Source organism: Pezoporus flaviventris, unplaced genomic scaffold (assembly GCF_033815535.1).
Source record: "Pezoporus flaviventris isolate CSIRO_AGI_PZ_B2104156 unplaced genomic scaffold, CSIRO_AGI_Pfla_v1 ptg000010l, whole genome shotgun sequence".
NCBI lineage: Eukaryota > Metazoa > Chordata > Aves > Psittaciformes > Psittacidae > Pezoporus > Pezoporus flaviventris.
Genome location: NW_026892558.1, coordinates 230,788 through 257,151, shown reverse-complemented (window position 1 = coordinate 257,151; position 26,364 = coordinate 230,788). Strand labels below are relative to the sequence as shown.

The window sequence follows — 26,364 nt, the reverse complement described above, 5'->3', positions numbered from 1 at the left end:
ACGGCTAATGCAGTTTCTCTTGCTTTCATTGGAAGCCTGTTTGGCATCAGCAACATGAAGATGACCAGTGTCCCAAAGAACAGTGTCAAATCTGAATGGATATTCATTTTAATTAGTGTCTTTTCAAAAAGTGCTTAAAAATCCAAAAATAAGGCTGTTTCTTCAAGGCTCCCTAGAAAGCTCACATGCCTTTACCGACAGCTGAGGAAGTCTTAAATATTTATTTTAAGCCTCAAATTTTGAGCTCTAAAAAGAAAAATGTAAGAAATTGAAAACAGTGCTTTCCCCAAAGACTGTGTTTTAAATAGCTTGAGCAAGGATGCAAGAGAATCGCTGATCAACTCAGCACAGGTATCCTCCAGGAAAACAGGTTTAGGATGCTTGGTTTCTGATTAATGCATTGAACAGGTGGAAGCTGTTATACGTGTTAGACAGTGATAGAGTGCTTTAAGAGCATAACAAGTCAGACTACTATCATTTTGCAATTTATACTGAAAAGCAATGTAGGAAATAGATGAACAAAATGGGATGAGTAAAAAGTACCCTGACATAAAAATCTTTGAATATCTCAGAAAATTACTGGAGTGACCCAAATGTTAAGCATTTTTCAAGCTTGAGAGTGGAATTAGAGGTCTTTAAGTAGTACTAAGCTCAGTATTCCCTGGATGAAGACGTGGGTGCTCAAGCCATCACATAGTAACCCAGTGAAGGACTCAGAGCCACGTGTGAGGAGATGTGACATTCCAGGAAGAAAAGTCACCACAGGCAGGAGCACTGAACTTCAGCTTCCATTTCCCTGGAATCTAATTGTTCATAAGGGAAGAGAGTAAGGAAAGCAGCACCAAGAAATCTGGTTTCATTGGCAGATCTACCAAGGAACTCTCCTCCTGAGTGCTGGATGATGGGCTGTGGGGCTGGATGACACGTACAGCTTGTGTGTCTGAGCACTGCATTTGCTTACAAGTACCTGAAGATTTCCCTACAGGACAGCAAGTGATAAACTCTTGGTGCAGTTAAGAGAGGGACTATAAATGCGGCGGCTCATTTAGGACTTCAGATGAAGAACTTGTTTGGCAGTTCCTGTAGGGGAATGGGATCTCAAGGTTGGTACTTAAATAGTTCTGGTGTCATGTACAAGCCCAGAAGAAACATAGGAAGTAGAAAACATATTGATCTAGAACTGCAAGGCAATGGTTTGACAAGAAAGCAGAAATGTGAGATACATGTTTCAATAAGGGTTTTACTCCTGGATATCTGGGTGCTGGGACACTGGAAATCAGCAGACGCATGCAAAGGCTGGAGGGTCCGATTTCCTGACGAATGGATGGGTTTAGCTGTTTGGCCGTATGTTATGTTTGGCAGAAGTCCTTATATTCTGAAACATATTTTGTTGGAAAAAGAACTGAAGAAAAATTGTTTGAGGGGAAAAAGCAGTTGATTCTGACATTTGACTATGTGCTATGGGATGTGAACTACATGACACAAACTCTAAAACTCAGAGCTGTATCAGACTAAGAACATTTTTTCCACAAATTTTTAAAGTAGAGCAAATGAAAATGTAATTAAGTTGCTTTATACAGAAAGCTGAACCAAGAAAATGCATCTTTAAATAATAGCTCTGTTTATGAAAAATCAATATCAAAAAACAGTTCAAAAGTATTGCTCGCCCTAGCTTCATTTTAGAGGGTTAATTCAAAAGAAGGATACAAAAAGTTAAACTGCGTTTTGCTTTTTGAAAGAAGTCATGTTTTAGTTCTGAAATGCCTGAATCTTATATTTGAATTGTTTGAAATAAAGAGTATGAAATGTTTGAATAAAGTAGCTTTAACCTAAACGGCTGCCTAGAGGTATCTGTACTGCAATTGAAACCTCTGTCTTGTGTCAGATGTAAAGATTATCATTTGAAGGCAATCGGTTTTTTGAATGCTCTGATCTCCTTTGCTGACTGAGAATTGCTACTTTTAGGAAGTTTGAGGAATTGCAGTGTTGCTGCGTTACCCAGCTTCTCATTTCAAGGCATCAAGTTGCTATTTTATCTTTGGGGCTTGTAAAAAATGCTTCTGTAATTTGTTTTTCAAATTCTTGAGCACTGCTCAGGAATAGCTGCTCAAGTAACTTCTGCATTAAAAGAAAGATTGGGACTGGGGTGGGGGTAAATGGCAACTTCACCTGACTTACAGTGGCACTGCTGGTGCAATCTGTTTCTTTTTGTGAGTAGCTCGTCTTCAGTGAATTTTCTTCATCCTTTAAACAAGACCAATGCTTTGCAATTTTGAATTGAACACAAAAGGCTTCTAAAGTTGCTTAAGCGTTTCAGACTGGTAATGTACCAATCAGACATCTCGGAAGGTGCAACAGTTTTCCTGAGTACTCTAATGCGTTCTTAAGAATTCACCTGAAAGCATATAAAATACCAAGAATGCATGTATGGCACTCCTTACTGAAAAGTGTTAATTCTTCTTTATATTGCCTTTTCCAAGGTTTATAGTGGGAATGCTTCACAACTGCGAAGTGTCTTTTGTTGGAGTTTACATCATTTTATAGTATTGCTTTTTTTCCTACCCTGTCCTTGTTGCCTTCCATATAAGCTTTCATCTATTATATTGCAAGCCTTTTTGTTGGGGAAAAATAGTAACTTGTCTCTTTCTGCTCTCAAAAAGACAAGCTACTGTGCAGCTCCTCTGGAGAGACTTGTGATATGGTAGTTCTCTGCTAAACTCAAACAAAAGGCATTTACTCATCATTTACCCTTAACAGTAAAATCAGGCTTGTAAGAGGCTAACAGAATCCAAGTGATTAATTACTACTTAAAGTACTGAATTTTACCTGGGAATACCTGTAAATAAAGTATCTGGTTCTATGATTTCATTATTGAAATGTGGTGTGTTATTTAAAGCAGCTTCAAAGCAAGAGTTGCATGTCTAAGAGTGCAAGTCACTTCTTGTTTTCATAGGAAAGAGACAAATTATTTCCAGAATATACTAGACTATCACTAGGAAAGTAAACCTTTTTGTTAAATAATTTGTGAGCAATTCATGCAGTCAGCTGTCAGGATCCTGCTGAACTTGCAAATAGAGAAAAGTTATCCTCCTGGAAATTCTTTTGCAAGTCATCTTTCATTTTCCTGCAGCACTTTAAATCCCGCTTGTAGCCTTATGCTAAAGGTGAAAGGTAGTACGAGGTACTGTGGCTAAACAGGCTGAGGCATATTGGTGGCCTAGGAAGGGGAGGATGCAGCTCAGAAACTAAATTGCATGAGCTCTGCATGTAACTCTGGGGCACCTGGTTGGGTTTTTTGTGCAAATGTTTTAATTTAAACTCAAACCTTGAGTAGAATATGAACTTATTCTTTTATCTTTTTTTTTTTCTTTTCCAAATCCCAGAATCTCAGGTTCCTGACCAGCCAAGTTCTCTTCATGTCAGGCCCCTGACAACCAGTATTGTCATGAGTTGGACCCCACCATTGAACCCGAACATTGTCGTCCGTGGGTACATCATTGGCTATGGTGTAGGCAGTCCGTATGCTGAGACTGTGCGGGTGGACAGTAAACAGCGATATTATTCCATTGAAAACTTGGGTAAGTAATTGCTTTCATTCATTTCATTTCATGAAAAGATGTTGCTTTGAGATTATGCTGGTTTTGTAAGCTTATTTTCAGGCTGTCAATGATGCTTCCTTTGTATGTTGCTTTCTTAGACTGCTTCTGCATTCCATTTCACGTTTGGTCTCACCTTCAAAGCTCTGGATACTTTCAAGCATGTCAAACCTCTTTGATCAAATCCTCATTTTATTCAGGAGATCTTATTAAGTCGTGTGCTCCTAATGCTGGCTCCCACTTGTGCAGAGAGCTGGACCTAAAGATGTTATTCCCTGGGCTGCCCCCCACCATGTCTGAATTAATGGCAATTGCAAAACTCCTATTTTGTGTCTGTCAAAGTGGTGCCGAGAGAGAGATGATTATTCATTATTCATGGCACAGCCTTCCTGATAGTTCATCCGAATTCTCAGCATGGTATACAGGGAGCTGCATCCTTCCACTGGTGATGGACCGCTCTCCTAACACTGGTAAAGCAATTCAGAGTTTAAAGGAAGTCAGAAAGTTTAATGGTTTCATGTCATTTCTTCTTTAGCAATTTCATTCCAGGTAAAAATGGTAAATTTTCTGCTTAGCAATCTGGGAACGATCAGATATTGCAGATTACAGGAAGATGATTTAACGTGGTGTATTAGGTACACAGCTGGACTAGTTATCTCAACCCTATAGGGCCAAAACTCTCTAATACCTGGGGACAGCTTTCTTTGGAATTTGTGTTTTCTAGCACCATGAAACTGCATCATCCAACCTTTTCCCTTTTTCCTTAGGGAAACCTGGAGAGACAAATAAACCATTTTTGCTGTTACTTCATCAAACAGGTTCTCTATGTTCAGGTGTGAATTTCATAATGGAGCTTTTTGCAAACATTCATGCATAAACACTCCAAATATGCAGTGGGTCCTACCGAAAAAGGCAGATTTGATGATGTTTTATGCAAGTGCAAACTTAGCTTGCAAAACGGAAGGATGCCTGACTATGGAAGAAATTTGGTGGAATATAAAGATAAAAGCTATTACTAATGAACGTGTGTGTCTAATAACTCTTGGTCAGTATTAAATGCAAAATATTTTTTAATACGTATTCCAAAGGGATTTAAATTCTCCAAAGCCTATTTTAAGTTGTTTCATATCCTTAATGAGTTTTCAGTTCAATCTGTAACCACTGTTGTCCCAGAAGTACTAGAAAAGGAAATCGGATCGTCAGAGCTATCAAGGCCAATGCTCTTTGGCTTTGGCGAAAGCTAAGGACATGCCTATGCATCTCAAATTTATAGAGTTCCAAATGGTCAGTTCTCACTAGAAATGTCTTGATTAACAACAGGAGAAATGTTTTGGGGTTTCTGAAGCCTCAGTGTTTCTTTTCCTTTATGTATTAAATGACCAGTGAATATATTTGCTCCTGGAACCTCTGATAGCCACTACCATCACAGAATCACAGAATCGGTAAGATTGGAAAAGACCTTTAAGATCCTTAAGTCCAACACTTACCCCAACACTGCCAAGGCCACCACTAACCCATGGCACTGAGGGCTTTGTCTACATGTTTGGTGAACACTTTCAGGGACGGTGACTGCAGCCCTGCCCTGGGCAGCCTGTTCCAATGCCTGAGCACCCTCTGGGGAAGGAATTGCTCCTGATCTCCATCTAAACCTCCCCCGGCGGAGCCTGAGGCCACTTCCTCTTGTCCTTCCATCAAGAGGAAGATGGGCTAGAAATAACTTGTAGATACAAAAGCCTTCTCTCAGGGTAACTACATTGGTGATTGTGGAAAGTTGGTAGTATACTGAAGCTATTAGAACAGTTTTGTTGGATTAAAAAGGTTCTCCTATATTGTTGACTATGCTGGCAGGCAGAAGTACACAGTGCAGAAAGTGAGAGAGGGTGTTTCGCCAATATAATTACAGAAGCAACACTTGGACATCTAGAAAATGTAAAGAAAGTGTCTTGAGTGCATCAAATATTTAGTTACAAATGATTTGGCCACTGAAATCAGGAAAATCAAGGTTATGGGGTCTTTTTTGTTGAACATCCTTCGACAGACTGAAGTTTCATTGAGAGTTACTAATTGTTCAAATGGAAAGAACCTTTTCATTGTTGTGTTTGGGGTTGCTTTTTTGTCTGTTTCATTGCAAATACTCAGAAGGTGAGCAGTGTAACTTAACTGTTGTTGAACAGGTAAGCCGTATGCATCTGGTCTCTAACTGGTTAAGGATTTTGATCATAAATCCTGATGTGCGTATTTTAGATCTGACTTTCGTGAACATTCACATGTGCAACTTTGAAAATCAATTTCCATGAATAATTGCAGTAATTAAATCCCATCATTTAAATATCTACAGAAAATGAACCCCAGTGGTATGTGGCTAAGCCCCAGAGAAAGCTTTTAAAAAATTAGAACAGTAGCCACACTGCCTAGATTATTCACACACTTTATTAGAAACCATTAGAAAAAACTACACAAAATTATGAGGTAAATTTTTTCATAATAAAACCACTGTTTCAATAAGGTTGTAAATCAAAATGTGCTGCTGTCAGGAACGAGGGGAAAAATATTTTCTAGATGTTGCATGAACTCATCCCACTTGTTGCAAAAATTCCTATGAAACACATGCATGAGAGGTACACATTATCTTAAACATAATATGGAAAAGCAACAATGAAGTCTGATACCTAAATAAATTATGAACTTCAGTGAGTTTTTCCTCTCCCCTCTGAAGACCTCATCCCTTTTCATCCTCCTGGCTTCCAGCAACTGCTGCTTCTTGGCTCCTCAGCTCTCCTTTGTCTCGTTAGACAGAGACTGCAGAAAGGTCACCCCACTGCTCCTCAATCCCATCTGTGATGTTTCTAGCTGAAAAATTGGCTTTTTGCCGCTTCCTGAGGTCCAGTGTAGTTCTTTTTATTGTTCCTTTGTATGCTAGCTTGAAGCACACTGCACGTCTGTGTGCCGTTTAGATCCTGTAGTGGTAGATACTTTCATTAAAGAGCAGTCAGACTTGTTTGACACCAGAGGCCTTTCAGAAATCCTGCCTGGCTCTCATTTGCAGTTACTGTTTTTGCACATAGATGCTGAAACGCAATAATCCAGGTCATGTTAAGCATTATTTTACCTCTATAAGCTCATGGTGCAGTCCTGAGGGAAATGATGGTGAAGAACTCTGTATTAGAACTAGTGCTCTGACAGTTGAACAGGGATGCAAAGCACCCTGAAACCATGCATGCGTGCATACATGCATGCCTGATCTTTTCCCAGGGAACAGCTTTCTTCTTTCTGTGCTCAGACCTGTACAAAACCACCTCCTGCACATCTTTCCAAAGACCTTATGGTTGAGAGGTTGAGAAGACAGACGCAGGTGGGTATTAAAAGTTGAAGCTAATAGCCCCTACTGACTTTATTCCCTTCCCAGCACCTGCAATAGAGTTGCTCTGGAAGTTCCTGCCTTCGCAGTTCCTGCTTGTTGGATATGTAAGGCTGCAGATCCTTGTGCTGATGTTTGTGTGGGTTTTGTACCTCCTTCCCTAACTTGTTTGTGCAGCTGTGAGTTGTTATTGGCTACCTGCGCACACGTTCTATGAGTGTGGATGGCTGGGTACCGTTGTTATAAATGTCTTGAGATAGAGTAGTGTATTGCAGTTCGCCTTTTGATGTGAAATTCTCAGGTTATAAAATCTAACCCTAAATTACTTCCTACTATCATAAACTAAAGCTGAGGCAGACTCAGAAACAAACTGTAACCCATGCTTTAAGGTCAGGACTGTTCATCTCTGCAGGCAGTTTGTAGCTTCACTTGTGGCCATAGTAAGTCAGTGTTGGGTGGTAAACCGTTTGTGATAAGACAGAAGTAGTGATAAACTCTCTGACCTAGTCTCTAGGCTGTTTATTTTGCCCAGCTTCAGACATTGAACTGAGTCACTGGAGTTTGAGCCTTATCAGCCCGTTACTTCTCTAATCCTTCAAGCAGGGAAAGACGACAGCAAGGGTAGTTCAGCCCATTTAACAGGTGAGTTTTTCTACCTGTTGATCGCTGTGGATAACTTTCTACACTGTCCATAATGGTAACTTATCCGTGGTGGGCATTGTTATGCATCAGGATGCACTGTTCTAGAGCTGATAATGAGATTCCAAAGATATTTGAACCTTCAATCTGCTGCTAGTGATTGACTAAAAGGGTTTTCTGTGCAGGACCTGCTGGTTTTTGGATTGGAGTCAGATTTCAAAATCTCTGTAGAAATCCTATTAGACACTTCACTGCACCTTCATAATCCTAAATACTTTAAAAACTCTGCTTGAAAGTACAAGGCTTGGAAGTGGTGGAGGATCTCCTTAAGCAGATCACACACAGGGGAAGGTTGGAGACCCACACGCTTAGAGAGTGGCCTGCTTTTTAATTCCTTTCCTCTTGGTAATATAAGTTTAACGCCAGTATGCACAAGTCACATGGCAGCTTTGCATCACATTTCAGGTACTTAACTGATTTGCCCCTTCAAGCGAAACTTCTTTAATGCCTGCATCAGCCTGTACCCAAGCCGTTAACAGCACTTGTCCGAGTAGTACACTTCAGGAGCTGAATAAATCACTTCAAAAAACATGAGGAAAACCTACTCTGTCTTTCATAACAGTGATTGAGGACTTTATTCCCTGTGATCATCTTGAGTGCAACTATATAGAGGTAACACTTGTATTCTAGAATGAATTAAATACAGTGATTTTTTTCATGACTGAGTGGTCATATTGCCTTGGAGACACTCTCCACAGGTGCAGAAGGATAAAAGAATATCCAGAGACTTCAGCTTTGTCAGTGAAGTATTTGTTGTATTTTCTTTCTGCAGTGTATGAAAAATATTTGATGTCAGTCTCATAAATTTCAGGAGCAAGCATCCCTTGCTCTCACTCAGCCTTTCCTGTGACAGAGAAATCAGTGACTGACTCTCAAATGAGTAATTCTAACAAGGAAACCCTTCAAGTGAGACAATTCATTGTTTTTTCTGTTTCGTTGCATTTTGGGTTTTTTTAATATATTATTTTAATTATTTACTTGTGATTGTAAACAGCAAGGTTATTGGCTGATTAATGGTCATTTTAACAGTAGTGGTAAACTCACATATGCTAATTCTGATCTTCCACACATAAGAAGTAATGAATTCTGTACTGATCAAACTCAAAAGACATTAAGGGTAGAAATGAAGTGATTGGGCTCATCTCCAGTGAGCTTTTTATTAACATTTACTCATGAAGTAAAAATCTAACAGAGAAGGGAAAAAGCATGCCAAGGAGATTTCTGTTTACCAATTATGTAAACATAAACCCCAAAATACCTGAAACACCACACTGGCTGCAATAATTTGCATTAAAACTTCAGTAGCTGATAAACCTGTATTTTTAATTAAATTATTGGAGAAATTAAGTGTGGTAAGTTTATCATAGCGTGTTACAATCTGTTAACAACCTTACTATTCTGGGATATTTTGATAACTTATTCTGAGATATTTTAATCATTTATTAGAAGAAGGGAAATGGGTGGGAGGCTGGCATGAGAATGGTGGTAGCCTGGGTTCAACAATACCTGGGGAATGACCATTGGGTCAGAAAGGACATTAAAGCTCCCTCAGCTCCGATGCTCTACCATGGACGGGGACACCTTTCACTAGAGCAGGTTGCTCCAAGCCCCGTCCGATCTGGCCTCAATATATCACAATGCAGCCTCTGCTCTATCCTAGTGACATCCCAACAGCAAAAATGCTTTTAGAAAGCATCTGAATAGCAACAATAGACTATTTCTGCATCGGATGACAGGGTGGTTGCATCACATGAGGGAAAGCAGAGAGATGCAGATTTGAAAATCAAAGTCTCGGTTTTAAGGTGATCAGAAAAGTTAATTCCTCTGGCATCCATAGCAACACTTCCACCTGTGAAACGCCCAAAGTCTTTCCATAAGAAAATGTGTATAAAAATTGCTATCTTATGGATATTCGAACTGTTAAAAAACTAAATATGACAGGAGAGCTGTACCAAATTCCAGAGTCTTACAGAAATGTGTACTTTCCTCTTCAGAGCACGGCTCTTCCTCCCCATTTACGTATGTGAGAACAGAATAGGGCATAATTTTAGAAAAAGCTTTTAAGTACAGTTGCCTTGATGTGACCCAAGAAAAAGCTACATTCATCTCCCTGAGTGTGCAGAAATCCGGATGCACCTTCTTAAAGGAGTTTGGCTGGGAAGCTGGCATGCACATCTTGAAATACTATTTTCACGTCTCATTTTTAACTCGAACCTTTGATCCTCCTGGCCCAGCAATGAAAGCAAAGTGCATAATATGCAGCAAAACCTAGCAAAGACTTTGCAAACTTACTCTCTCTTCTCCCATAAAGCCTGAAGCTACCCACATCTGAAAACCGTAAGCTGCAAAGAGAAAATTTAATGGATGTGAGCTATTTCTGCTTAATTAGTAGTTTGGAGAATTACAGCTACCGTATGAATAATAAGAATGTGTTAACAACTCACACCAGTAAGTCTTTTTAATAATGCTGGGGTGAGCTGGATGGTCTCCTTGGTCTGTGTGGACCTGTGCAAGGAGCTCCATACAGCATGGTGGGAGATTGACAGCTTTGGTGTTCTTGTCTTTGTGCACCTTGATGCAAGTGTTGCTGTTCAGGTGATGCCCCAGTGTTTTGGATGGAACAGATGTTGAACTTTACAGATATCTGTGTTATTCAAGCAGTAAGAATTTAAAGAAAATTCTACAATCAGAAGTGACAATAAATGGAGATAAAGCTTTTAGATCTGAATTTATATTTAACAAACACAACAGTAGGAATATAAAGGGTTCCATCAAATTTGCCTTCGTCTTAACTGCAGATCAGATTAAATTTGACCCTTCTGCATAAATGAGGCAAAAAAGCATTTTGTTTTATTGTGATGGGAGGCAAAGGAGGTTCTTCATTTTCTTTAATCTTTGCAGATGACAGTTGTGGATTATAGCAAAGACATAAAAGGAAACAAAAAAGCATTTTAATGTAGTTTTGGGTTGTTTCCTTCCCTTTGCATTTTTAATACAAAATGGAGCAACAAAAATCAAACAAAAATACGTTAAATTTTATGCATCTCACTGTTTCCCTCATAGATCATATTAAAGCACAATGCTAACAACTAAAGGCACTCTGAAACTCCAGGGAATGTTCATTTTCTTCCTTGCCTTTGAAAACCGGCTGTCATTTAAAGAATGCTGTCATTTCTGCAAATACTTCATGCAACAATTTTATTTCATTTCTCCCTGACTTTACTTTCTTACCGAGTCCAGAGAAATCACTCCCAAAGAAAGGGTCAGTTTGTGATCCAGGCATTATTTACATTACAAACAGGTTTTGCGTAACTCCCCCAAATGAGATAGTGTGTGGATTTTAAGTTTGTTCTCATGTTAAAGTGGATTTTAGCCTGCCCATACACTTACATGTATGAATCTGCTCAGGCACTTCACTCTGGCTGACTTTCTGTAAGGCATTTTAGTTTGTTTATGGCTCATTTCTTCAGCTGTAAAATATTCCTAAACAGGCTTCCCTGAGAAATGTTTAGGATCTGTTGACAACGGATGGAAGAGAAGAGCTGAATATTTCCCTTCTATGCTGGTAAAGAACAGAATCATAGAGTCATAGAATAGTTAGGGTTGGAAAGGACCTTAAGATCATCCAGTTCCAACCCCCTGCCATGGGCAGGAGCACCTCAGCCTAGACCATGTCACCCAAGGCTCTGCCCAACACCTAAGAATAACTCTGAATCCCAAATTAAAATATAAATAATGATAGCCAAGAATCGTAGAAGGTTGGAAAGGACCTTAAGATCATTCAATATAAAAGAAGCAAACATTCTTTTTTTTCAACTTTGGAAGTTGCAAAGCAAATTCTGTTGCAAGCATTAGTTTTCAGGGAAAAGGGCAGATACAACACTATGCTTTGCCTTCAGGAGTGGCACCAATCTCTCAGTCAGGGATGCCAAGGACATCAAAGCAGTGAAGTGACCCAGGCTTCTAGGTGCACAATTGCTCAGATGAAAGACTTATTTTTTGCAAAGGAAAGCACAACCCCTCCTGCTGGTGCAATTTTCATTGTTACTTTTTGTGTATGAGCACCTGACAAAGCCTTCCCCACACATGTTTATCCTCCTGGTACATTAATGTCGTTCCCTCTGATGTCAGGGATCATCTTGAGTCACGGCTCTTCATTTTTTATTCATCTGTCCATATGTCTTACACTTCATTTTCTGCTACAGTACTTTACGTTTCCTGAATCTGGTGCATTTGTAACATCAATAACAAGTGTATGTGATACACATAGGGATTTTTTTTGTTGTTTCACATCCTCGCTGATGCGGAGTGCACTGAGCTTGTGATGCACCACGGGAGTTGCAAAGGTTCATATCTCCACAGGAGACAAGGCCTCTTTCGAAGCATGTTCAAATTAGTTTTTGCTTAAAAAAACAAAGTCCTGCGCATTTTGTTATAATGCACATAGGACACAGCTCACAAGAGAAATCAGCAAGCAGGCATAATATAGGATGGGAAGACATCTTAAAAACAACTGCAAGTATGGATTTGCTGTTCATCTCCTGAGCTACATTAAAATAAAAGCACTTAATTGATTCTCATTATAAATTCTCTTTGCTCTGTTAAGCACTTTCTCTAGTGTCTTATAGGTCGAGTTACCTAAACATACACAGGCACCCCCAAAGTAGTGAGGCACATCGTTGTCCTAAGAAGTCGTTAATTCTTAGGTGGGAATTTACCCAGGCCAAAACTTTCAGATTTGGATGCCTCAATCAGGCAACCTCCATTTGTTCTTTTGGATCCTAAGCAGGTTTTCAGGAGATGTTAGTACTGCTGATGCTTAAAACACCATGGTGGTTAGCTGACTTTGTTTAAAAATTAGGTGAAACTTTTTGGCATGGAAGAAAATGTGCCTAATTTCTAAAATATGCATTTTGTGCTTTCCATTCACCAAGAAGATATTAGGCCCATCCTCTGTAACCTTGGAAAATGCATTCTTGAATTTTACAGCATTTTGTAAGTTTAGCTTTTCTGAACAAAGTTCTTTTCACTTATTATGGATTGTTTGGTTTACCAGAAGATGTAAATACATGCTAATGCTGTTGTGTTAGAGAAAGGGCAATACACTGGTAGGTCTCTTATTTTATTAAAGCAATGCATGAGCTCTTCATTACACAGTTTAGCCTTTCTGATGGTGACTCCTCTCCAAATTACCTAATACATTTGATGAAATAACATCACATCTTACAATGAAATAGTATTCTTGTGGAGCATTTATAGTTAAATTTGCTAATATGATTAAAAGATGCTTTGTTGTTGTTGTTGTTGTTGTAATGTAGCTATGATTTCCCTCAACTGTGCTAAAATCTGCTTCTAAGTTTTCCTTTTTAGGGCAAGTGTATGTTGTCCAAGAAGTGGAATACATCGTTTATGGTTCCTTTTAATGGAGTTTAATCTGCTGGCCATTAGGTGACCAGTGGATACTTGTAAAATCAGAGTCAGAGTGCCTTTATTATGGGGCAATAGCCCATAGCTTGAGGGTAATTTCTGCACAGAGGAGGCCAAATCACCCCCTGTGCTTCTGACCCCCTGGCAGGACACCACTGGATGCTCTAATGTCATATGTGGCACAGTTTATCCTGCCTGGATATCTGACACTGCAGCTCTCAAAGCATGAATCTATTAGTATTCTACTAAATGCAGCCTGTTTCCTGCAAGGTCTGACCCAGGCACCCTCTCTTGTGAAGAGATTCCTCATGAATTTCCAGAGAAAACCCTCCAGTTCTGTCGGAGCCATCTCGCGCAGCAGGATATCCATCTGCTTTGGGTTTGTTTGCTGTGGCACTGCTAGATGAAAACTTTACTGTAGACTGTGCTTGGGCTCCTTAATGCATTTAGAGTGGTTTCTGTTTTCCTGGGAGCGTGAACAGCCACCACCATGGATGCAACCCCTCCATTTCAGGTTGTATGGAAGTACATCCAACTGTGATGCTGGAAGAGCTTTCTTCTGTTGATTTCTCAGAATTCAATAACCCTTGTGTGCAGAGTTTATACTTCAATTTGCCATTTGCCCTATAGATAGATTATATTTTCTGACAGTAAACTAATGTTACTAGATCTAGGAACCAACACTGGTGCGATTGATTACAAGGTGCGATGTTTTCACAAACCTAGATAGGAGTAAATGAGGCTGTTCCCAAGTTGCTTTTTGAGATAATAATGAATGATGGTTTTTTTTGCCTTTTAGAGGGCCTTCCAGCATCAGTGGCAATGGCAGGACACATAGGGCATAGACATAACTATCCTGAAGACGTTTTCTCTCTGAACAGAGCATTTCCTGCAGGAGTTACACTGTTTACAACAAAACCTAGCATTTCTGTTTCCACTCCTTTCATTGCTATAACAATAAAGGGGAGTCAATTTGCTTGTGGTGAAGCAAAGAGAGAGACCAGCCGAGAAGACAGAAAGGTCCTGCGTCAACAGCTGGATTAGAACTTCCTCCTCAGCTTGGCATCAAAGCCAGGTTCCTGCCCTCACCCTGTTTGTGTGAGCAGGTACTGACTATCACAGACTGACTTGGGCTGGAAGGGACCCCTCAAGCTGTAGTGTCCAATTATTTGTTCAAGCAGGGCCAGCTTCGAACTTGGCTCTGGGTCACAGCTGTCATCTGCAGCTGAGTTCTAAGAACCCTCAGGGATGGGGGTTCCACATCCTCTTCCTCAGTGCTGATCTGCTTCCTTAGTGCTTCACACCCCCAATATTTACTTTCAGAATCACAGAATGGTTTGGATTGGAAGGGATCTTAAAGACCATCGAGTTCCAAGCAGCCACAGCTTCTCTGGGCACCCTGTGCCAGCGCCTCAGCACCCTCACAGCAAAGAGCTTCTGCCTAAGAGCTCATCTCAGTCTCCCCTCGGGCAGGTTAAAGCCATTCCCCTTGGCCTGTCCCTACAGGCCCTTGCCCCGCACCCCTCTCCAGGTTTCCTGTAGCCCCTTTAGGCACTGGAGCTGCTCTCAGGTCTCCCCATAGCACAGCAGAGGGGCATGGGGAGCTTCTCACCCAAAACCCCAAGTCCTTCTCAGGCTGCTCCATCCCGTCCCCCCCACCCCGAGTCTGTGTTTGTGTTGCGATTGCCCTGACCCAGGGGCAGGACCTTGCCCTTGGCCTGGTTGAACTAATAGCTAATGGATTTTTTTTTGCTTGTCAGACCGCATCAGTTTTGACAAGGTATCTTTGTTTTGACATTGTCTACAGGGAAGGTATTGCTCCTCCTGATGGATACCTTATTACTGTCTCTGCCATCCCAAGGGTGCACTTCCGTAGCCTACAGTTAAAAACATCTTAGTATAGGAAAAGGAAAAGAAAATGCTGTAGCGATGGCAGTTTTCCTCCTCAGGAAGCTGTGGCAGCATGAGAATGTTGTTGTATTATATTCAGAGATTCACACTAATGCTCGAGGAGAGTAAAAGTGATCAGATGTCAGCAAACTGCTACTTCAGAGAATCATAGAATCATAGAATCGTTAGGGTTGGAAAGGACCTCAAGATCATCCAGCTCCAACCCCCTGCCATGGGCAGGGACACCTCACACTAAACCATGGCACCCAAGGCTCTGTCCAACCTGGCCTTGAACACTGCCAGGGATGGAGCATTCACAACCTCCCTGGGCAACCCATTCCAGTGCCTCACCACCCTCACAGGAAAGAATTTCCTCCTTATATCCAATCTAAACTTCCCCTGTTTAAGTTTTAACCCATCACCCCTTGTCCTATCACTATAGTCTCTAATGAAGCGTCCATCTGCATCATCCTTATAGCCCCCCTTCAGCTATTGGAAGCTGCTCTGAGGTCTCCACACAGCCTTCTCTTCTCCAGGCTGAACAGCCCCAACTTTCCCTGTCTCCATACAGGAGGTGCTCCAGTCCCCTGATCATCCTCGTGGCCCTTCTCTGGACTTGTTCCAACAGTTCCATGTCCTGGAAATTCACTTCTGTTTATGATCAGGAAAGGCCCTGACAAAGGCATTAGGAGGGGATCATTGGACATAGAACTTATTTTTATTGCTGTTTTATTAGCTACTTTGCATCTGAAGAAATGCAGATGTTTTTAAGTTTAAGACAGTTGCAGTGGGTGGTGAGAATGGATCGAGTGTTTTCCTGGTGACCAGGAGAGCTCAGCTTATGTTCAGCATTCCCAGGCGACCAATTTGTCGAGCACTCTGCAGGTCCCTTGTGCCAGGTAATTGTTATACTGGGAAGTGAGAAGATGACTTGAGAATGAATTTTTGCCTGAGAGAGAAATGAGCTGATCTGCAAAATCAGCTGAGTATGCCACCCTCTGTCCAAAACTGCACGTTAAGGTGAGGAGCTTTCCTTGGGCTGGAGTTCACATCTAGTTGTCAAGATTATATCTCATATTTATATTTAAGAAAATATTTAAATTATGCATGAAAACTCAGCATTTGTTGGAAGACACCATGGAATGGCTGTAGAGATGTCACAATTTTACCACGTTAAAGAATAACTGTGGTATCTTAAATAAGTTGGTATTTGTTGATTATTTTCCTTCCAGTAACACTTGTCAGTAGAAAAAAATCGACTGTGTTCATGTTTAGTTTGAACTTCTCGTCCTTTGGGGTTTTTTAAGTTGAACTGCAGAATACAACTTTATTTTCCACACCAACACTGGCATGGCAATTCTTGGCTAATGCTGACGTCTTTGCTCAGCTTTTTCAAAGGCAAGAAGAGATGTCTTCTGTCAGGAAAAAAAAAAATAAAATGAAAAAAATATTAAAAAAAAAAATATAATTCTGCCCAGAATAGCAAATACAAATGGTAATATCCTTATTATAGAGTTGAGTTCCTATCCGTGATCAGTGGAGTAAAATTCAGGACTTACCTCTGAATTCTTGCAAATGGAAGTTTTTTTAACTGAGGGGATGGGTTGAGGCTGACAGATGGGAGATGTAGATTAGACATTAGGAAAAGATTTGTCAGTATGAGGGTGGTGAGAGACAGGAACAGGTTGCACAAAGAAGTTGTAGGTGCTTCATCCCTGGAAACATTCAAGGCCAAGTTGGACACAGGGGCTTGGAGCAAGCTGCTCTAGTGGAAGGTGTCCCTGCTCGTGGCAGGGGTTGGAGCTGGATGAGCTTTAATATTCCTTCCAACACAAACCAGTCTGGGATTCTATGATATTGTTATCTCTAAACCCTATGTTTCATTGTTTCTTTGCATTGTTTCTGCCAGGAGTGTTAATGAACCTCCTGTTCCATTAGCTGCTGCATTTATTCGTAGGTTTACACTAAAAAGCTTTCCGACTCCCACTCCAGTCAGTGGCATTTTCCCAAACAGGGCACCAGAGTGACCTTGTAAGTACTGTTAATATACAATGCAGTTCAAAAAGTAACCGCCACATTAGAAAATTAATGTTTTTCTCACTTTTCCATTGCATTGGACTATTGGGCTATAAGAACTCCGGTACTGTGTTCAAACACTGTACCGTGGCAAATTGCCTATTTCCGTATTATCTAAGAGGGACTCGAGCAATTATTTATTGCTCCAGTTAGCAGCAGCTCAAATTGAGCACCTGAAATTTCTCTGTTTTTAACAGAAAGTGACAGATCACATCCTCACCCTAATCTTAGCTCATTTTTGCAAATGTAACCTTACCCAAACTAGTTATAAACATATATCATATGTCAGTCTGTTAGAGTTATAAAATTTGTTGAACTATATATTGTGCTATATGGGCAGTTATAATGAAGTATGTGCTATATAGTCTCCATTTTTAAATTTTCCATGAACTCATCACATTTTTCCACCTAATTTATCAGTTTCTGTGAGTATATTTTTCATGATCAAATTAATAGTAAATCACCCATTTTGCTTATTCATTATTGGGGAATTCACAATGTATTTTGATTAGACATAACAGTCCTATGGGGCTTTGGGGACTTCAACAGTAATTTCTAGAATCAGGTTTCTTGAGTAATCTTTCACATTTAAAAAGTCAGTGTTTGGGGTAACATTCTTCTCTGGCTAATGCCTCATTATTCAAATTTGAGTCAAGTGAAGTCCAGACATTCCTGCTCTGGTCTTTATCAGTGGAGATATGTACCAGCCCTTAGAGCACGACTCATCTTCTATTTCTTCAATATCTACCTTAGCATGGGATAAACTGCTCTACAGAAGTGCTTGTCCCTTCAACTGTTATATGGACAGCCCCTATTAACTAAACCATGTGTCTAACTTACGGAAAACACTAAGATTAAACTGCTGTCTGTCCCTAGGTGTCCTTTTCAGTATAGTCACTTAGCTCACTGCTGGTAACGGCAAACATCTGGCACATCTCAAAGCCCTTAAACTTCATTTTTTTCATATTCTCTGCATTTCTCACAGTGTACCTTAGTGAGTGGTCTGTATTAATACCTTACATCGCTCTGTCACGTCTTTCAAAACTCATAAATAAGCACAACAGCTGGGTAGAAGGAAGAGATGGAGTCCGTCTTTCTTCTTACTACTGAATGTGTTGTTATTAAACTCAGCTAAATAATGACTTTGTGTCCCAATAAATAAATCTTCATGTGGAATCTGGAGAGTTACAACACTTAGTTAAATTAGAAATTAAAAGTAGTATGCTAATACCAAGTGGAAATCAGATGAAAATGTATACTACATCTCTGTGAATACAGAATAATTTCTTTATGACTAATGATGTTACAGTGAGTAACAGCTGAATTAATAACCATACTGCACTTAGCACAGGCAGTTATTAATGCACCGGTCCTTCATTTGGCAATTTTTAAAGTTTAACTGTTTTGCAATAGAAGCATAGAAGCCACCTGAATATTAAACAAATATGTCACTGTTTCTTCCGAACGTAAAACGAAATACAAAATACATGGGTAGAAAGGATATTAGTAACAATATGCAAGAAGTACTTAAAGATTATTTACTCATTTCAGATTCACTGTAACAGTATTAATCACGCTGGGCTGATTTGGTGTTAATGTAGATAAAATATGTAATTTTGTGGCAGGTCTTTCAGAATGTCATGTTAATAAATGCCTCCTCGCATGCAAACATTTGTTATTTTTCAGTAAAGAACTTCGAGGAGGCAGTTCTCATCTTCGGCAGGTGTATGAGCGCCCTGGGTATTCCGCTGCGATTTTCTCCTGTGCAAATAGAATTAACAGCTTAAAAAGAAATGGGGGGGGGGATGAAGTGAATTACATGAATAAAGACAGCAAAACGGATTGCCTTTTTTCCTCAGAAAACAGTAGGAAAAAACCAACGTGGCGCTGACATGCAGATTTCACTTTGTTTTCATTTAGGGATACGTTAAGAGTAGCCCCATGTTAAACGAGGACGCACAAACCAGCACAGCATGTCCGTGAACCCAGAAGTTAATTCCCGTGTGCTATTTGCTTCCTACCACGTCCTCCTTTGGAGAAGTGCTCCAGCTGGGAGAGCTGGGCTGGGTCAGCCTGGAGAAGAGAAGGCTTCTTAAGCTGCTCTAGTGGAAAGGGTCCCTGCCAGTGGCAAGGGGTTGGAACTGGGTGAGCTTTAAGGTCCCTTCCAACCCAAACCATTCCGTGGTTCTGTGATTCATATTTGCCAACATAGGATGAGGAGCTGTCCGTGAGGTAAAAAGGGATAAAGTGGTTGTTACCGTTGTAATTCTGACATCATGAAATTAGGGAGGGAGGCTCTTGCTCAGCATCCAGACAGTGACTGCCGGGTTGCATGAACTGTTCTGGGACGGCTTCAGGAGCACAAGTTCCAGCAAGCAGCACTGGAGAGCTGGACACCGGTGCTTCACTACAGAACTTCAGCTTTCCAAGGCAACTCATCACTGGTGACACTCACCCGTCTCTTCCCACCTCGTTTCCAGGCAGCAGCACATCCTCATGAGGAGCTGCACAGGGATGGATGCCTCCCTGCCAGCTGGAGTTCAGGACCAGGCACAACCCTGGATCCCCCAGGTCCATCCTGAGGAAGGCATTGGCAACCCTCAGCATCCCTCACCTCCATGTAGCTCTGCACGTATCTGAGGCTTCCTCTGGACTTACAGCTGATGCCCAAAGTTGGTTCCAGCTTTCCTACACAGGCAAAGCTGCAGGTGGTTTAAAGGAGAACTTTACCTTGCTATTGATGAAGATAAACCCAGGATATTGAGATAAATAAAGCCTTTGGAAAGAAAACAAAAATGATGAGCAACCATTGCGTTCATTGCTTGCTTTGCACTGGTGTTTGCTTAACTTCATTTCCTTTCTTCTTGCTTTTCAGGAAAACACTTGCCTGGTCTGCATCCCGAATCTGACTTTAATATTTTGTGATCTGTTTTGCCTTGTTTGTTTTCTCCTGCAGAGCCAAGTTCCCACTATGTGATTTCCTTGAAGGCCTTTAACAATGCAGGAGAAGGGGTGCCTCTGTATGAAAGTGCAACCACTAGGTCAATGACAGGTGAGTTGCAGATAATCTGCTCCCCATCAGTGAACATCAGCCTTACAGAACTGCACACTGGGCAAAATATTTTGGTCAAGGCAATGGAAGAAACGAGTTCAGCAACCACCATGTCCTGCTAGAATAAATCAGCTGCGCTTTCTACTTAATTGCAACTATACAGATAGAAGGAATTAATTAGCCTTTCCACGAACTGGCTGTGTAAATTTAATGGGATGCTCAGAAGTACTTGCTTTTTAGTGCAACCTGGCTTGTGAGAAGCATGACCCCCAAACAATTTAAATATTTAAAGGTCAGGGCAGAATTCTGGTCGACAGCTTGGCTGCATTAAGCCCAGATGAAATTATTTTTGTACCATTCATTTTTAAAGCAGTTTAAATTAAAACTGACTAGTTAAGAGCACACTGTCATCATGCACAACTACAAAAGCATGTAGAGGGGCTGCAGAAGGCGGAGGAACATACTGATGGGACTTCCCTGGCAGGATAAGGCTAACAGAAGGGATTACCCAGCAGTAGCAGAGCAGGTTGCTTTCAAGCAGCTGTTTTTCACAGATGCATGTTTGGGATGCTGGCAAAGTTATAAAATCAGACGTATTCTTATGTAGTATTGTCTTCCAGTCTGCCATGTGGTTTTTCTGCCATCAGTGGTGGGTTGATGGGACTGACGAGGGGTTAAAAGAACAGGAATGAGAGGGGAAAACAGAAAAATGGGGGGGGAATCAAAACATGTGTTTTTCCTCTGATTGGCACCATCATTTGGTGAAGGTTTTTTCCAGTGTTTCACCCATGGTGTTCAGAGCTTCCTGGAAGGGGAGCTGTGTCACTGAGAGCAAACCCGATCACTGACGCTGGCTTGGGTGGACCACGAGGAATAAATCAACCAAATGGTGCTTCGGTGCCTCTACAAGGAAAAACAGCTTTTATCCATATTTGTGAAGTATTCCCATAAGAAATCTTGGAAAGTCAGAAGGAGAAAAAATAAACCAAACAGATTAATTACATGATCAAGGGCAACCGTGACAAGCCACATTAGATATAATAAGTGTCAGGGAATTTCTGGCTGAAAATTATTAATCTTGTGTGGAATATACAGAGGTCGTTCTTGCTGTATGTGTGTCTTGTAAAACCTTTTTCCAGTGAGTTTGTCTTAGGATCCATACATACTTTTTGGTTTTTAAGATTTTGGTTGTTGAATCTATTTAAAAATCGGGATTTGACTTCATGTCTGTATATAATCTCTCATAAATGAAATGATAGCCAGGTGTGAAAAAGGTAATTCAGGATTGGGTTCTGTTTTGGTGAATGGACCCTAATGATCATCTGTGAGCAGTCCACCTCGGTGTTTCTTTCTTATTGATGAGAGGTGTCTGTGCCTGGAGATCCCCACCACCTCCCACCCAAAGGATGAAGCCTCTTAAAGGAGAAACTGGATAGGGTTGGTCATGGGGGAACGTCTCAAAAAAGGCTTTTAGCAAAGCAGGGAAGTACAAGGAACTGTGTTCCCCAAGAAGCAAATGAGCTGATGCATCCTGTGCACCAAAGAAAACAAAAAAACTGTGTCCATTTAGCACATGCATAGACATCCTTCAGTCCCTGCTGGTGTGGATATGATGTGCAGACTACAGTTACATAACATGCAATATTCACAAAAGAACGCCAAAGAGAAGAAAAAAAAAACACCTATTTTCTGTCAAAAGATTGCAATTACCAAATGACAGATGCCTACGCATAAATAATAACAAATGAAACTTTGGTGGAAAATCGAGGTGGTACTTAGGGGCCTATTTTTAGCCACCCTTGGATTATAGACATTTCCCTCTTCCTCAAGTCAGTGGTGATGTGTTTCAGAAAGTGAATTATCTTGATTGATTGGGTCTGACCATTTTTTGTGGCTAAACGCAGCCTGTCTTCATAATCTTCTCTACAGCAGGACTGCATTTGTCAGTATGGGAAAGAAAAAGGAAAAAGGAAGTCTGATATTTGCTAAAATACCAACTGAGCTCCAGTCACATCAACTTCTGAGTTTGTAAATAAACCAAACAGGAGCAGGTATTGCTCACCTTTCAAAATTCACCACCAATTCTCCTTGAAAACTTCAGTTCAGGAAAAGAAGCTGTTAACTCAACTTGCAGAAGCTCAGTTCTCTAGGTCGGGGTAAAAAAAGAGATTCAGCTGCCCATTCCACACCACGTGGATCGCATCTTTGCGTTTTGAATCACTACAACAACAAAGTTGCTTCATTTCCATCAACACTCACTTTCAAGCTTCCTATAGAGCAGCTTTCAATGAGGGAAGCAACGCAATGAGGTTGTTTAAATGGCTTATTATAAATTTTATCCTTATCTCGTTTTTCCTTTCAAAGGCTGTAACCTCCTAAAGTTCTGAATAAAAATTACAAAACCATAAAAAAGGAGCGATCAAAGAGTGTCAGGGGCTGCAACTGCACATAGAGCAGAAAAAAATGTTACAGCTCTCGATGAGGAAACATTAAAATATTAGATTGGTTTATGCTTTGATTAATTAGCACATTATTTTAGACTCAAAAAAAAACAAACCCAGAACCAAACCAAGCAACCTTTTGGAGTGCTTTTGCTGCACTTTATCACAGCATTTTGAAATTGCATGTAGAAGAATCACAGCTGGTAAATAATGAGTAAGTCTGGATTTACAGGTAAGCCAGAAGGTGGCTGGGTGCTTCCACAAGGATGGAGGTATTTCAGCCAGGTTGGATGGGGCTTTGAGTAATCTGATCTAGTGGAAGGTGTCCCTTCCTGTGGCACGATGTTGCAACTGGATGAGCTTTAAGATCCCTTCCAGCCCAAGCCATTCTATTATATGATTCTGGTTCCCACATGGGTGCCATCACCATGCAGCTCCAAAGGGCAGAGACAGATCCCTGGAGAAGCCAAGAGCTTGAACGTCATTGGGGCCAAACTGAACACTGACCAGAAGAAAAATCCTCTACACTGGTAGTTGGTTGTTATCTGCTGGCTGCAACAGCAGTAACCTTCTGCTCACCCAACATCTGTTCCCTTTCTCACACCTTCATAACTTAGACTCAGAGTAACCTGCTTTGCAATGAAGTAGAAGGAGAAGCATGGCCGCAGTGATCTCGACAGCCTCAGGAAACTGAATGATTCAGCGCGCCACTCAAAAGGCCTGAACTTTTGGGAGTGAAACTGAATGTGGCACTGTCTCGATAACTAAGCCAGAAATTTCTTCTGACACTACTGAGGCATGTGCTTGGAGCTCAGCATCTTGCTCCCCAAAGACCACTCTGTCACAGACACATCGGAGAGGAACTGTGCTTCTTCCTTAAGGAGGAAGCCTGCTTGAAGATAATCCATGTCTCCATGCCTATATGTGCACACGGAACACACTGACAGTATTAAACAAACAACTGCAAGATTTTCACTTCAGCACTTTCAGCAGTGAAATTTTCATGTTCTGTTTTGCCTAAAAGTGCTTAAGCAGATGCAGAATACGTTCCTTTCAAAAAGTTAAATCAACAGAAGAGCCCAAAAGAGGCTGCCAATAGAGAAAAGCATGAGTAACTTCTAAGCATGTGAGGGTATGTCATGTCTGTAGATGAGGTTGGAAGTTGACACGCTCTCCACTTTGCAGTGTTTCCAATAATGTGCTGTTTACATGATTTGATTTTTTGAAGAAAATGTGGGAGAGCCACTGTGCATTGACTTCATCTTGTGCGAAGAAAACACAGAATACCTCGAAGTATTTAAACAAGTCATGGAAAATAGCACTTACCGCTGCTTAGTTTTGTTGTAGTGATATGACTGAAATGTTGCTGATGAGTTCTCATTTTGCATTAATGCCTTTCTTTCTGTTCTCCTCATGTTCCTCCTCCTCATTAATGCCATGCATTTAACCCATTGTGATGTGTGCCCCTTGGTGGCTGTTTGATTTTTGTTTTCTTTTGTTTGTTCTTTTTCTTTGTTTAACTTACCTGTTCATTTAATTTGGAATGCTCATTTGCTGATGTATGGACCCAGACCCCATTGATCCATTAGAAGTTGATTTTTATCCTTTGCTTGATGATTTCCCTACCTCAGTCCCAGATATCTCCACCCCCATGCTCCCACCAGTAGGTGTCCAGGCTGTTGTACTTACGCATGATGCAGTGAGGGTCATCTGGGCAGATAACTCTGTCCCAAAGAATCAAAAGACAACGGAGGTTCGCTTCTACACGGTCCGATGGAGAACAAGCTATTCAACAAATGCTAAGTATAAGGTGAAATTTTAACACGTTACGAATTTATGAGCTATTTCGTCTGTTCGTGGTTTATTTGCAAAGACTCTGAATTGGCTTTTTATGAACTTTCCTCAACCAAATCTCCCATTTCAATTAAAAGGAAACTTGCCTGAATAAGTACTGCTCCCTAGAAATCCATGTGTTTAGTTGGATGAGTGCCATAGTTTAATTCCACGTGCCAATTGTTGACAGTTTTGATCTTTAATCTTTACCAATCAGACATAAATTAGTCACAGATTTAGGAGCACAATAGTGTAGCTTGAATAGGAAGAAATACCAACTGCAAACCCACCCACACTGTATGACAATTCCACCCACCCGTATTGCATATTCCGAGTAGCAGAAAATGAAGGCTAGTTTATGAGAAAACACAATTTGAATGGATTGGCAGGAGCATGCTACTCTATGGTAATTTCTTTTCAAGTCCTAATGAAAGCAGCACCAAAAGCAGTACCAAATGCAGCAAAGAGATGTGGTAGGACAGGGAATGTAAAGGAGCTAGCTTAGACTTCAGGCTTTTTAGTTTGCTTGGGTTTGAACGATAAGCTATATATCCACACTATTGTCAGCTTAAATATTGCATCTCATATAGCATCCACCTTCTCCATGATAAGTATGTCGTTCCTCCCTTGCCCTACCATAACAGTTGTTTTCCCTTGCCTAAAGGACCATATTGATCCATAGTGAGTTGTTTGCTATGGGTGTATTTTTATACTGCAAATGGATGCCTTATTTTTCACTGTTCTCTGTCCTAACAAAAGCAGCCTCATACAAATCATTTTTACAGGGATTGTGGAACAGCCTATGCTCTATCCAGCACTAAGGCTGTTCTGATTGGAGCCTGAATGGTGTGTCTGAATATAGGCTGGCCTTTCTAAACCCCAGAGAATGGCTCTCCACCTTTTTCAGGTTTGGGGTACACCTGTCCTACAGATTGATGTTGAGATCAATCCAGATTGGGAGATGTGGGATTGATGATGGAGAAGCTTTTGCCTTCAATCCCTTTTCTGAGTGACTTTTTTCAGCTCTCCCAGGATATGTTTCCACCAGAATCTGGCTCACTGGTGCTTGGCTGAGTCCGTGTGCTGCCACAAACTATTCATTTCAATTTCATTACATCTGATTTGCCTTCACGCCAGCTGAAAAGCCCACTCAGGCCAGCTGTATTTTTGCTGAAGGTGCTGACCCCTGTAAAGCTTTTAAATAATAGTACATCTTTACAAGGTATAAAAGTCCATACCTTGCTTTTCTATCTACTGCCATACTCAGGGCAACTTCAGCTGCTGACATGGTGACCTGCAATACTAGACATAAATTTTGTATGCTCATGCAGTTGTAACAAGCTTGTAAGTAATTAAGGGTGCCAAAATGATGCATTGCTATGTTTTGAATGCCTTACCTTGCTTCATCTCCTATTTAGAGATGGATTTCCATGCCCAGCAAATAGAGTAGTATAGCACAGGAAGTGCAGCTCTAGCGATGAACTCAAAGCTCAAGAAAAAACAGCATTATATTTTGCCACTCACAGTCAGTCATAACATTTTCTCTAGTTTCCTAATGCATACAGGGAGCTGCATGCACGGGAAAATGGTGGGTGACAAATGAAAATGATCAAAAATAGCCCATTTAATCCAGGGTTTAGGAGAAGCATGTCCTGTTTGGAGGTGTCAAGCTCAATGGCCTTCTGCTACTCAAGTAGGTGGACATCTCTCACAAACCCACACACAGGGCTCCGGAAGATGTTCAGATGCAGGAGACTAAAGAGGAGCAAGAGTGAAGTCACCATTTTTTGCCACCATCTCTAGTTTGGGCAGTCTCTGCTTAACGTGTAAAGAGCCGGTCTGATTCTTTTATTGCAGTTCTCTCACCCAAAAGCAGAAACAATCAAAAATCTTTCAAGAGGGTCTGTTTTCTTGAAATAAACACACTTTTTCAAGGAAACTGATAAAACCCTATCATGTTATTCTTTGAAAACAGTGGAGAAAACTTCCCTT

At 40.8% G+C, this 26,364-nt stretch overlaps 1 protein-coding gene across 1 annotated transcript in view; it reads left to right on the top strand.

Moving 5' to 3' along the window:
- DCC (DCC netrin 1 receptor) overlaps positions 1-26,364 on the top strand; it is a 606,685-nt gene that overhangs the window by 509,527 nt on the left and 70,794 nt on the right. The window contains exons 15-17 of the mRNA XM_061450469.1: positions 3,384-3,578; positions 20,003-20,098; positions 24,111-24,349. Coding sequence (XP_061306453.1) covers positions 3,384-3,578; positions 20,003-20,098; positions 24,111-24,349 — 530 coding nt within the window. The remainder of the gene's footprint in view (positions 1-3,383; positions 3,579-20,002; positions 20,099-24,110; positions 24,350-26,364) is intronic.